The following is a 12,762-nucleotide window of genomic DNA, read 5'->3' on the forward strand; positions in this document are numbered from 1 at the left end:
CGAATGGCCCAGAATGAGTCTACGCGTGACGCATGATAAACGAGAAAAGAATACTCTAATAAGAAGACGCTTTCATCTACTCATAGGTGATAATGTCAGCGGAAGAAGCAGACGTCGCGACCTCCGCACCTCAAGCCTAGTTGCCATTACACACTCTGTCCCCAAAAGAATAGTCGATGAATAGAAATGAAGCCTCAAGAAAAGAATCACACATGTTCAATACGAGATTAGCAACTCAACATACAGAAAGCTTGCGTTCAACAAGGCTCTACTCCGGTAGCGTGCCTGCCTTCTGCCAAAGATACTGTCCCAACAATTCTCCATGTATGTCTCAATATGGTCGGCTTCTCTACGCAAATGGGTGCAAGTTTGTTTTGCACCGTCTCTCCAGGTTTGTCTCGAGGGAAACAGTACTAAGGTGACTTGGTCACCGCAGCCTCTTTGCTTACAACTCGAATCTGACAGAATGACACAAGCCACCAAGGCCATGGAGGGCCGGTACTGAACATGTATGTATGGATGGACGCCCATCGTGAATGGGATATAGCGAAGCCACAATGACGCATGCCAAGGTTGTTACAGCGGCAGGAAATGAATGTGTGGCCTAGCGGCGTTTGTTGCCAGCAGCATTTCACTTGGTCTTCTACGCCAATACCGCGGGCAGGGACGGCAGCCCGATGCTCAACAGTCTCTTCGCAACGTTTCCTAGATTTTGTCACAACTACCGTGAACATGCTTTCTTGAATCCACAGTACATATATGGCAGCTTTAAAAAGTTCACCTTGAAGCAGACCTTGATCGAAGGCCTCAGGTGCCAGATGAGCCTCCTTCCACCCAGCGGACCCTTAGCGAAGCTGAAGTTTTCCATTATCTACACGGGGCCGAAACTACAGCATCTCGGCGACCAGCGTTGTTGGCCGTACGATGACCACAGGCTCAAAAATATTCTCTACGTCACAAAGCATGTCAAATCAAGACTGATCAGTTGGTGCTTGGCGCGGGGACGCGATGCCCCAGTCTCATTTAAGAGAGCGAGGATTAAGGCGGGCATGGCGTGACCTAGGCTGTTCGCGGCCCTTCGGAAGACCTAGCGCGTTAAGCATTGTCATCAGAAACTGCAAATGATCATCAATCAGTAATTGCGCTGTCAGCCTTGTGCGGGCTATTGGAAAAATCCTTCTAGTGGAACAGAAGACCGTTGAGGACGTCGACTCTGTAACGCCAACCATTGGCATGTCGCAATCTGGGACAGCTACACAGACGATGCCCACGATTGGAGTATGCGAGCCCGGGAGGTTCAAATCGCGTGCGCGTCTAAAGGGTCTGCCTTGGAGGTTTGGCTAGGCCGACTCGGGCACAGCTCGCTAGAGCGCAATTTCCTGCTCTGGCGATGGTGGCATCTGGCACCCCGGATCTCTCGCACGGCCAGCAAAGATGATAGATCGCATCCGCTTGCTGGCTGACAGTTGCTCCGGCGTTGGCTCGTTCACCCTGCCCGAGTCAACGAGACCAGGGCTGGAGAATCGTCGGAGAGAAAGAAAGCTCGGTCGCTTTCCTGGGCAAACGGCACGTGGGTTCACAACAGTTGAGGGTCCTGGGACATGAGGCTCATGCAACATGTCCACTTGCCAGGATGGTCGCACCGCCCTTGCGAAGATGTGCAGCTGTGCTGGACAAGGCTCTCGCAAAGGGAAGCAAGCCCGAGGATTTTGAGGGGGAACCCGGATAGTTCAGGAGGCAAGCCGCAGGCGAAGTTGAAAAGGGTAAGAGCGTTTCGGTCTGTGGTTCAAGCCTGGAGGCGAGCGGTGCAGGGCCGACTCGACGTTGGAGTAAGGAAGTTAGGCGTTGGCTTTGGCTGTTGGGGCCTTGAATCTTGATAGGAGAATCGGTCGACGGAAGGGGAGGAGGCGTCGTTTGGGCCTCGGCATGGTGGGGCCTGTTCCAGATATCGTGAGCTGCGCTTCCAGAAGGAGAAGGCAAGACCGCTGGATCATGGCGTCGGTGTTGAAGAAGGCGTTGCTCCGCATTCCGCACTTTTGCATTCCAGCGCGGCGAGAAACTCGGTCCAGGAGAAGAGTGCGAGATTCATGCAACCCTGTGAGGGAGGCGACCCATTCGTCGCACTATCGTGTGTTTTGGTGGTCAATTCAGGAGGTCGCAGCGACAACGGGACGGAGTGTGGGAGTCTGTAGTCGGGGTCCTGGTGCTCAGGGGAGAGAAAATTTCGTCGAGAAGCGGCAAAGCTGAGCCTGTCGGCCGAGTCGACTGCGACATTGTTTGCTCAAGTCGCACGTGGAATTAAGCTTGATGGATAAGATTGGATGACAGGTTCGCGTGCGACATTGCGACCGGCGCTTCTCATCAACTCTTTAAATGGGCGACTGCCAATTTGTCACTCGTCTGCACGCTTTCTCTCTCAATCGAGGACGGCGCGGAGAGGCTCATCTGGAGGATTGCCCAATGTGGAAACGTCCCCTCGCCGGTCGACCAGCCGGCGCCTCCTGCCCCTGGTCGTGTGTGTGTGCGCCTGCTGTCGGGTCTGGAGTTGTCAGTCGCGGTCAGCCATTTTCCAACGGCAAGGGCAACCGCGACGCCATTGGGGAGGTGCTTGGCCAATGAGAAGCGGTACCTGCGTCAATTTATGCATGACCTCACAGGTAATGTGCGGAAATGCAGCACTTATGCAGGAACTGGGCAACCGTGGAGGTCAACACTAAGAACCGACCAACCGTCAGCCTCCCCGTTGGGCTGGGCCCGTGCTTCTCATTTCGTTTTCGTTTGGCCCCAGACGTCTTAATCGCGCGCTGCCTCCCATTGGCTCCTGCGCTGAACAAGTCAAGCTTTGCCGAGATGACGGCCGAGTCTGATTGGCGAGTGCACCCAAACTCCAGCACCCCCGTCGTTTTCATTTCCCCCCGGGCCTCGCATCCTTGAACATCGCAAGGCCCAGTCCGCTCCAGTTCGTCCATCGTCGGCCAAGCCAGTGCAAGCCTCTGCCTCACCCCGGCCATCACCACCGCCCAATGTCGCCATGACCAGCCGGAATCCTTGGGCGCGCCCCTCAATGCCCTGGTCAAACCAGTGGCTCTCTCGCATCCCTCTCTCCTCTTGCGGCCAGCAGGGGGCAGATCGCGCAAGGATCTTTCGACTGGCTCTTCGCCAATGCCTGTCAACGGCCTGCTGCACCGCACCAATCGCCCCGGGCACACTCGAGCACGATTCCCGCCCCAGATGATTGTTGCTCGTTCATTTCATCGTCGGCCCATCCTGCCACCTCCACCCTCGCGAGTTCTCCTCTTCCCTTCTCTTGTCCTTGCACCGCATCCTTACGCCTTGCCCAGTCTCCGTTTTGAGACGTTCCGCTCTTTTCACCGACATTCGCTTGAACCATTTCGCTTTCTTCCGACTCACGCTCGTTACCGAATCAACACGCGCGCGCCGCCGCTGCTCAGTACGCCTTGTCTCCATGTTATAGCATTGACTCCGGACAACTACTCAACAAACCTCCGCTGTTCACAACCTCACGCGACGCACGCCCTGCTGGACCGAGACTTGGCTCTTTGAATTGTTGGAGGACTTCACGACAACTCGCGACGAGACCCCGCTTCCGAGATGAAGCTCACTACGATTCAGGCCGCCGTTGGCTCGGCCATGGTGTTGCTGTCCGCTCAGCCGGCCATCGCCCACGACTCTTCCCATCGCCACCTTCACAAGGCGCGGCCCGCCGTTAGCCCTGCTGAAAACGTCGAGCAGCTTGTTGAGAGGGAAGTCATCAAGAGGACCTCCGACGGCAAGGCCATCTGCAGTCTTCCCAGCGACTCTAGCTTGGTCAAGGTTCCCGGCGCCCAGAACAATGGCTTTGCCATGAGTCCCGACCAAGTCTGCACCGAAGGATCCTACTGCCCTATCGCTTGCAAGCCTGGCATGGTCATGGCACAATGGGACCCGAAGTCGTCCTACACTTACCCTTCCTCTATGGTGAGACTGTCTCGGGTATTCTTACTTAGTTCCAGTCGCTGACCAACACAGAACGGCGGTCTTTACTGCGGTTCCGATGGAAAGGCCACCAAGCCGATCAAGGACGCTCCTTACTGCGTTGAAGGCGCCGGCAGTGTTGAGGTCTACAACAAGTGCGGCAAGACCTTGTCCTTCTGCCAGACCGTCCTGCCCGGCAACGAGGCCATGCTTATCCCCAGCGTCATTGACAAGTCTATCACTCTGGCTGTCCCCGACCCCAGCTACTGGTGCAGTACCGCTGCTCAGTAAGTTACTTAATCCTTTGCAGACGAGTCTCAGTACTAATGTTGATAGCTACTACATCAACCCTCCCGGTGTCACCGATGAGGGTTGCATTTGGGGTGATGAGTCCAAGGCAGTTGGTAACTGGGCTGCTTACGTTGCCGGTGCCAACATGGACAGCCAGGGCCGTACTTTCGTTACTCTCGGCTACAACCCCATCTGGGAGGGCTCCTCGTTGAAGAACACGAAGCCTACCTACGGCGTCAAGATTGAGTGCCCCGATGGTGGCTGCAACGGCGTTCCCTGCGCCATTGATCCCTCCTCCAACGCCATTGGCACAGTCACTAGCAACCAGGTCGGCACCGGCGCCGGCAATGCCAACTACTGCGTTGCCACCGTTCCCAAGGGCCAGAAGGCCCGCATCATCGTCTTCCCCCTTGACGGTTCTGGCGGTGATGACTCCTCCTCCGACGACAAGAAGGATGACAAGAAGGACGACAAGGTCGAGATCAAGGTCGCCAAGTCCACGCCCTCGCCGACTCCCACTCCCACCCCGACTCCTACTCCCACCCCGACCCCGACCCCGACGCCGTCTTCCTCTGCTGCCCCGACTTCGAGCAGCTCTAGCGCCAAGAAGTCCAGCTCTGCGTCGTCTGCCTCGGCAACCCCGACTCCCACTGTTATCCCTGGTATGTTCCACGAGAACGACACGGACACGACCACTACGTCTTCCACAGACTCCAAGATGACCACCCTTGAGCCCACCGCCGCTTCTACGACTGAAGAGGCTGCCCCCGCGACCACCTCCAAGGAGAACGAAGGCGTCAGACAAGGTGGTGGGGCCATCGCCGGCCTCATCATTGCGTTCGTCGCAGCCATTTTCCTGTACTGATTGTCACTTGACTTCGGTAGCATCTCTTCGTTTCGCACTAGCCAGCAGCAGCTCGTTCTTCTCTTCAAAGTCTTATGCTTGCCGATATGACGCAGCGCCGTCCTCGTGCTGCTACTTACCGACCTTGACGTCTCGGACCCAGCCCGCTCGATCGGATATATCTTCACGCTCAAGGGCAAGCACGCTTGCCACGTACCCTTCTCGCTGCTGGCAATTCTTCGCTTCGTCCGTCGCTCACGAACACGCGGCAAATCTTTACATACACGCCGGTAGCAGATGGCGCCTTCATCTTTTGGACGTATTATATCAAATCTCCCGCGATGATTTCGCGGCAGTTTAGTGTTTATTGTTTTAGCAACCTTGCGTCTATGGCGCGAGCTGGCGAAGCATTCTTCCGGGTTCAGTCACCTGGCCTCTCTTCAAACGGAGGCATTTACACTTTTGGATCGGCTTGCTTCTCATCTATACCCATTTACGTACGCATTATTTTTTTGTTATTTATTATTTGAAGACATGTGGAGGAAGAGGATATGATATGGAAACATTAGTCATGACATGACGGGTTGGGGGACCGGAAAATCTCATTCTTCAGGGGGAGACTTTTGTAAGATGACTGGCTTGGAGTCAGACGTTGGAGGTGAGATGATGTTGAGGATGAGACACGACGACGTGTGTGTGTGTGTGCGTCGAATCTACACCGCCTTGGTCTCATTTTTCGACTTTTTTGTCGGATGGAGGATCCCGGTAGCAAGGCCCTGCCTTATGATGGGCAATCAAATGAAAGATTCAAAATCAACTATTTCCGGTCTTGCTTAAAACGGTGCTGTGACTGCTCGCTGTCTCCCAGGCATGTCATATGACCATCGGCCCGTAAAAGTGGTAATATCAACTGGGTATCATTATTCTGCAGCTATCCTATGCCTTCGACACTGTTTCTGTGCTTAACCCTTTACCCATCCCGGGACGTCGTCCAGGTCAACTTCCTCCTCGTACTGTCTCTCCTTGATCGCGGTCCACGGTGCCGGCCATCCCGCCAGCGTCGGACTCTTCTTCGTGGCACCCATGACTGCGAACCGTCCCTGCGAATGCGCAATGTATCCATGCATGAAGCCCAACTGGATCAGAGTCGCGACATTCATCTCGACGTCGTCCATCTCCACGGGGCTGTTCCCCCACACCAGCCCCTCGTTCGGCCGCAGCTTCTTCGGTCCCCCGGGCGGCGGGACGAGAGTCGACGACGCGTCGTGGGAGACGGCCTTCATAAACGCCGGCGTGGCGTTGGAGGGGCGCTGGTGCTTGGAGGGGATGTAGCCTTCTAGCCTGCGCTGGAGGTACGTAGCCGTGGTGTGCAGGTCCGCGAGGTCCATTGTTGCCGCGCGGCGGGAGGGTGCTGCCGCCGCGTTAGGGTTCGTGTCGTCGGGCCCTGGGGCGTATGTGAGGAGGAAGGTCTTGCGCGCGAGGGAGCGCCACAGGAGGGGACGGAGGCGGTGTGTGAGCACCAGCAGCAAACCCTTGTCGAACAGCCACTTCTCGTGGATGGCGAGCGCGTTTTGGAAGAGGACGAAGTCGCCTCTGCGAATCGCCTGGGATAGCGGGTGGAAGATCGGGGCGAGGGTGGCGGACTCTGGGCGCGAGAGGAGGACCTTGGAGGGCAGGCGGCCGAGGAGGAGGTTGCAGGGAATGAGGTAGCTGAGCACCAGGCAGCGGTGTGATGTCAATGCGGGCGGGATCTGGAGGTAGGCTTCTTCGAGGCAGAGAGATGCGCGGACAAAGTGGCAGTTTGCGAGGTTGAAGCGGCCGAGGTAGTAGAGGAAAGTGACGCGCTGGGCTGCCGGGTAGAGGGACAGAGGCGGGGAGTTTGTGGAGATGTTTGTAAAGATTTGCTTTGCGAGGTGAGTTCTCCGGCACTGTATGTTGTTAGAATCTGGTCACCTGCGATTTGTCGAAGCTGGCTTACGGCAAAGAGGAGTTTGAGCACGAGGTTGGCGAACATGTACACGCCAACCTTCTTCCCCTCGGGCTTGCTGTAGCGGGTACTGGAACGGTCTGTCAGGCAGGTGGTGAAGATCTTTTGGATGATCTCAGCCGATGTCTCGGCGATGGACTTGCGGTCGTCTGCGTCGACGTTGCGGATTTGACGGGTCAGGTCTGGACGCTTGCTGAGCATCATGGTGAGGCGCGATAGGGACTCGCACAGTGACATTGCCGTCTTGAGGAGCATGCCGCCATAGGTTGGGTGGGCGAAGGCAGTGCTGCAGGAGCTGGGTGAACGTGTCAATGACTTCTTTCAACGCAAGCTGGACACACACTCACTTGACCAGCCCGCTCAGCAGGGTATGTGCGCCGAGCAGATCGTCGTAGTCGACATCGCGCCAGAAGAGCATGTAATCTTTCATGAACGTGATGAAGCCCGGCCACGGCGAGCCCTGGCCTTCCGGCACGTCGTCCTCTTCCGGTAGACATTTTTCAATCGTATCTTCGAGTCCGCTTCCCGAACGGAATTGGTTGCGCAGCTCGGCCGCGAGTTGGTGATACTGTTGATGCGCGTTCGGCTCAACCTGGAGCCAATTGCGGAGTTCGTCGCTGTTTTGGGCGCGCACAAATGTGCGAATCTGAGTAAGGAATTGTACTAGAAGCGCCATGGTGGTGCCTCCCGTGTTGAGATGCTGGAAGTGGGATGAATGGGGGATGCTGGACGGTGAGCAAGCGAATATGGGCTTGGGACATGCGATGAGAGCTGGTCGGTGGTCAGGGTGAGGTGTAAGGTGGGTTCTTCGGTGAGCGGGAGCAGGGGATGCGGCGCTCGGTGAGAGAGACTGGCGTTGCCCCGCCAGGATGGTACCGCGTCTCAATTCAGAGCATCTTTACCTCATCACTTTCTACGCAGTCTTTCAAATTGTCTCACAGAACACAAATTCCTTCATGATAGGAAATATTTGTGCTTTTTGGTATGTGGCTATTCATGTACAAGTGTACGCCGCCCAACATCTTGCGCCTAGATCTGTCCTTATCGCCGCGTCTGAGCGGCTCGCAACCTAAGAATCACACGAATTGAGCTAAACCTGCAGCCTCCCTTTTAAAACCGAGCTGCACGTAGCCGGAGCTAGAAGACGACGTCCGATCTACGTTGATTTACACGGACTCGACGCGCTGCACCACCAGCGCAGTGGCTGCACCTCCTCCGTTGCAGATGGCAGCCACACCGTATTCGCCGGGCTTCAGCTGGTGCAGCAATGTTACGAGAATTCTCGAGCCAGAGCTTCCGAGAGCGTGGCCGAGAGAGATGGCTCCTCCGAGGGGATTCACACGCGCTCCCTCAAGGCCGAGGATCTAATTGGCAGTCAGCGGAAATCAAGTGCTTGCTAGTCGGCGTGCTTACCTTCTCATTGGCCTTGATGACAGCGGCGAAGGCCTCGTTAAATTCCCAGATAGCCACCTGGTCCTTGGTAATTCCGGCTCTCTCCAGCGCAATCGGAACGGCCTTGGCCGGGGCGATTGGAAAATCAACGGGGTCGACCGCGGCATCGGCCGAACCGCAAATCCTGGCCAGAACCCGGGAGCCTGATCCGTACTTTTGAGCAATCTCTTTGCTTCCCAGAACCAGCGCGCTGGCACCGTCGTTCAGAGTGGACGAGTTGGCGGCAGTGACGGTTCCTGTGCCGTCACGGACGAAGGCAGGCTTCAGAGTGGGGACCCTGTCGAACTTGACATCGAGGTATCCCTCGTCCGTCTCGATGACGGTATCGCCCTTCTTTCCGGGAACGGTGACGGGCGCAATCTCTTCGGCGAAGGCATTCGCCTTCCACGCGGCCTGGGCGCGCTTGTAGGACTCAATAGCATACTGGTCCTGCATTTCACGGGTGATCTCGTACTTCTTGGCGGTGTTCTCAGCGCAGTTGCCCATGTGGAACTGGTCGTAGACGTCGGTAAGACCATCCTTGATCAAACCGTCCTCCATCTTGACGTGCCCGAAAGGCGGCAAATTCGAGGAGCGAGGGACATAGTACGGCACTCTGGTCATGTTCTCCATGCCTCCGGCAATCTGGGCTTCTGCCAGACCCAATTGGATGTTCTGCGCGGCAAAGACAACCGCCTTCAAGCCTGAAGCGCATACCTTGTTGATGGTAATGGCCTCAACGCTTGACGGGAGACCGGCAAAGATCAGAGCCTGGCGAGCCGGCGCCTGTCCGACTGATCCTTGCAGCACATTTCCCATGTATACGTCGGAGATTTTGTCAACAGGGACCTTTGACTTTTCGAGGGCAGACTTGATGGCGACAGCGCCGAGCTTCGGCGCGGAGACGTTCGTGTATGATCCATTGAACTTGTCGATACATCAGCCGACGATCTTAACTTGTACACTTACAGGGGTTTCTACCTTTGCCGTTGGCGTTCTCGAACCGCTGAGAATGTATGCATCGCGAATCTCTTGCCTCAATGCCGCTCTCGTCGAGAACAGGCGAGCCGCAGAGGCCTGCTTTACGAACAGGCTCGGAAGCCTGGAGGATTGTCTTGAATACATGGTGACACAGTGACAGGCAGGCTAGAGAAGGATTGACAAGGACGGCGGGCTTTGAGACGATCTAACGGGCACAGAAATAGATGGGATGGCTGCAGCTATTTTACAGAGGGATGGAAGACGGCGAACATGTGGAAAGGCGCGGGCGGCAATAGCTTACCCGAACTGTTCCCTCCCGCCTCTGCCTGCCTTACCCCAGGTATGCTGCGGGCTTCCTCGGCTTAAGGAGGGGGAAGTGCACGGGCGGGGCCGAGCTTCTCATGACCTCACCCCCCTCAGAGTGAACCCCAGGGTCGGCAAGCCGAGTCCCCCACCCCGGACCGTGAAAATATGGAGGTTGCACTTGCAGTTCGCTGTCTGCCGTCACTTTTTTTCTGCAGTGGTTCCGCGGCTGCATCCCAAATGGTCCAGCTTCCTTGCTTCCCCGGAACGGCGGAACATCGCGGCATGTGCCTGTCGATTCCGATATCGTCGCGATCATCTTGTACGATGTAAGTCACCGGCCGTGAACCCGACACCGCGTCTCCGTAGATATGCAGGCGTAGGGTTCAGTAATCAGACGTGACGTGCGCATTGCCAATAGATCAGCCTGGATTGTCTGTATTGAAATTATCGACGCCGTTTGTCAGCGATGCTTTGTCACCTGCGGACTGTGTAGGGCGGGCGCGTCATCAGAAGCCAAAAACAAATGAAGCGTCTCGAGACCTGCAGAGTGTCACTGCTTCAGTGTCCCAATCGCTCGAGTCGTGTGCTGCGCCTGGACCCGGGGTCCACTCGGCGCTGGTTTGGTCTCGTCTGATTCGCGTTTAATCTCCCCGGCACTGATTGGCCACAATCCAGAGACCCACTGATTGCGCCTAAGCGGCAGGCGGTGGTGCTTCCCGCGCTATCCTCTCGGACTTGTGAATTCAATGTTCCACGCCCTTCCTTTACCACCTCCACGGCGCTTTCAAGAATCGTCGGAATCGCTTCGTTCCAACAATCACCAGAGTATTTCGGAACAGGCCATCAGCTCTTGAGCCTTGTGTGCATTTCCGAACCACAGCTTCCGCGATAGCTCTTGTCTCCTACCCCTCAGTCCCGGCAATCAGTCACCGACCGCCACCGACCGCCACCATGTCTACTGCTGCCCGACGTCGTTTGATGCGTGACTTCAAGGTAATTTCTATCGCTGGATTTTTCTTCGATGAAACATCACCACTGACAGCATGGATGACAGCGCATGCAAACTGACCCTCCCGCGGGTGTCTCTGCCTCTCCCGTCCCCGATAACGTCATGACTTGGTACGCCAGACCATCTACGGCCCGACCGGCTTTCCCACATGTGACTTACAGAAAATGTCCAGGAATGCCGTTATCATCGGACCTGCCGATACGCCCTTCGAGGACGGAACCTTCAGGCTCGTCATGCAGTTCGAGGAGCAATACCCCAACAAGCCGCCCGCCGTCAAGTTCATCAGCCAGATGTTCCATCCCAACGTCTACGCCACGGGGGAACTCTGCTTGGATATCTTGCAAAACAGATGGAGCCCTACATATGACGTCGCAGCGGTGTTGACGAGCATCCAGAGGTAAGGTGGCGTTGGCATCGGACCGGAGCTGCGTAGGCTAACCATCGCCAGTCTGCTTAATGACCCAAACACCGGATCGCCAGCGAACGTCGAGGCTTCCAACTTGTACAAGGACAACCGTAAGGAGTACACCAAGAGGGTGAGGGAGACGGTTGAGAAGAGCTGGGAGGACTAAATTGCAATGATACCACAACAAAACACATACGACTGTCATGAACAACATTCATAGCCTCGCAGGAGCAGGGTACGCCCATGACGGATAGCAGGAGGGCTGCGTCCGGGACGCTGGAGGACAAACAGAAGCACAGCCGTCAAGGTTCTGACCTCACAGTGTTGTGGCACTAAGACGGCGACGGCCGGAGCTGACCAGACACGTTCCTTGGTTTTGCTCGCATTAAGCAGCTGGGGCATCCGATGAGGTGGGAGTGGGGGGTTTGGCGTTTCGGCTCGTGCTGTCCTCTCTGAATGGCTTTTGGGGCGGCCCCATGTTGCGGTTGGCGTTTCGCGGTCGTGCTTCTCTTGGGTGACGTTCGTCCTCAGCTGGCTTTACAGGGGAGTTCGCAGGAAACGCATTTGGGTAGCGAAATACCAAATCTATTGTCCATGATGCGGCCCGACGTTTGTTTATTATGGCTGTGATTAACCACTACCAAAGCGGAGCAACCCACCCCAAACACACAAGGAGTCAACCGTGCAAAAGGCGCCAACTTTCATGTCGCACCTGTCGCGTGCCTGGCTTTTGTCCCTAGTGCGCAATGCGCCAGGCCGTCTGTTGTGTGCGATGAGCACCTAGGCCTGGTAGGTGGTATTCAGGGCAACAATCCCGCGGACGACCGTGGGTGTCACGGCCAGTGGGATGGCGCTGTGTGCGCTGTACTTTCAGCGGACGGACAGGTAAACAGGGGACCGACCAGATCGCTCTGGGACGGACCCCTCGGCTGTGCTCGTTGGTGAGGTAGGGATGAAACCACCCGACCAGTGAGGATGAAATACTGCAGTGTGAGTGTGTTTTCCTTTGACCGCGCCGATGCCCAGCGACTGGCTATGGTGGGGGCTACTGAGAGGGACACCAGGAGGGAGCTGGCTGAGATCAGCCTGTGAATGTGTACCTTTTCTGTTGTTTTTGCCGGGCAGGTACCATTTCCCAGGTCACCCCCTCCTCTTTTCTCTCCAAGGCTCCGTACCTCGCTCTGTGAGACCACACTGGACTGCAGCGAGCGACCCATCCCCATCCCGTTCTCAGTGCTGTGACTCTGACTGTCTTGCTGCAATCAAATATTCCACGCGAATTCTAGCGCGTCCCGTCATTTGCATCCCAACCCCAAAAACTCCCAAACAATCCCAATCTCCTTCTCTTCTCCCCTTCTGCCCCTCGACCGACTGCCTGGCTGGCTGCAAATTGCTGCTGGTTTGTGCTGCCGATACCCTTCCTCTTTTGCTTATCGCCTTGCAGAAAAAAAAATACCTGCGATATGTCATTCTAGCAGATTATCCCATATTCTGCACACCGTCATTTCATCCCCGCCTTGTTTGTGTGGCCT

At 56.2% G+C, this 12,762-nt stretch overlaps 4 protein-coding genes across 4 annotated transcripts; 2 read left to right on the forward strand and 2 right to left on the reverse strand.

Moving 5' to 3' along the window:
• Positions 1–3,612: 3,612 nt before the first annotated feature.
• Positions 3,613–5,131, forward strand: GCG54_00001963 (putative secreted beta-glucosidase adg3; the record flags this gene model as incomplete). The annotated part of the gene is made up of 3 exons (XM_045402064.1): positions 3,613–3,978; positions 4,030–4,262; positions 4,312–5,131. The coding sequence occupies 3 exons, from the start codon at positions 3,613–3,615 to the stop codon at positions 5,129–5,131; spliced, it is 1,419 nt and encodes a 472-aa protein (XP_045270793.1).
• Positions 5,132–6,072: 941 nt separating this feature from the next.
• On the reverse strand, positions 6,073–7,773 carry GCG54_00001964 (uncharacterized protein; the record flags this gene model as incomplete). Its single annotated transcript, XM_045402065.1, has 3 exons — positions 6,073–7,038; positions 7,089–7,392; positions 7,445–7,773. 3 exons carry the CDS (start codon positions 7,771–7,773, stop codon positions 6,073–6,075), a joined length of 1,599 nt encoding a protein of 532 aa, XP_045270794.1.
• A 490-nt stretch (positions 7,774–8,263) lies between these two features.
• On the reverse strand, positions 8,264–9,653 carry GCG54_00001965 (Acetyl-CoA acetyltransferase; the record flags this gene model as incomplete). The annotated part of the gene is made up of 3 exons (XM_045402066.1): positions 8,264–8,461; positions 8,511–9,455; positions 9,498–9,653. The coding sequence occupies 3 exons, from the start codon at positions 9,651–9,653 to the stop codon at positions 8,264–8,266; spliced, it is 1,299 nt and encodes a 432-aa protein (XP_045270795.1).
• A 1,113-nt stretch (positions 9,654–10,766) lies between these two features.
• On the forward strand, positions 10,767–11,396 carry GCG54_00001966 (Ubiquitin-conjugating enzyme E2 2; the record flags this gene model as incomplete). Its single annotated transcript, XM_045402067.1, has 4 exons — positions 10,767–10,808; positions 10,870–10,934; positions 10,997–11,221; positions 11,273–11,396. 4 exons carry the CDS (start codon positions 10,767–10,769, stop codon positions 11,394–11,396), a joined length of 456 nt encoding a protein of 151 aa, XP_045270796.1.
• Between the last annotated feature and the right edge of the window lie 1,366 nt (positions 11,397–12,762).

Source organism: Colletotrichum gloeosporioides (genome assembly GCF_011800055.1).
Source record: "Colletotrichum gloeosporioides strain Lc1 chromosome Unknown consensus_7, whole genome shotgun sequence".
NCBI lineage: Eukaryota > Fungi > Ascomycota > Sordariomycetes > Glomerellales > Glomerellaceae > Colletotrichum > Colletotrichum gloeosporioides.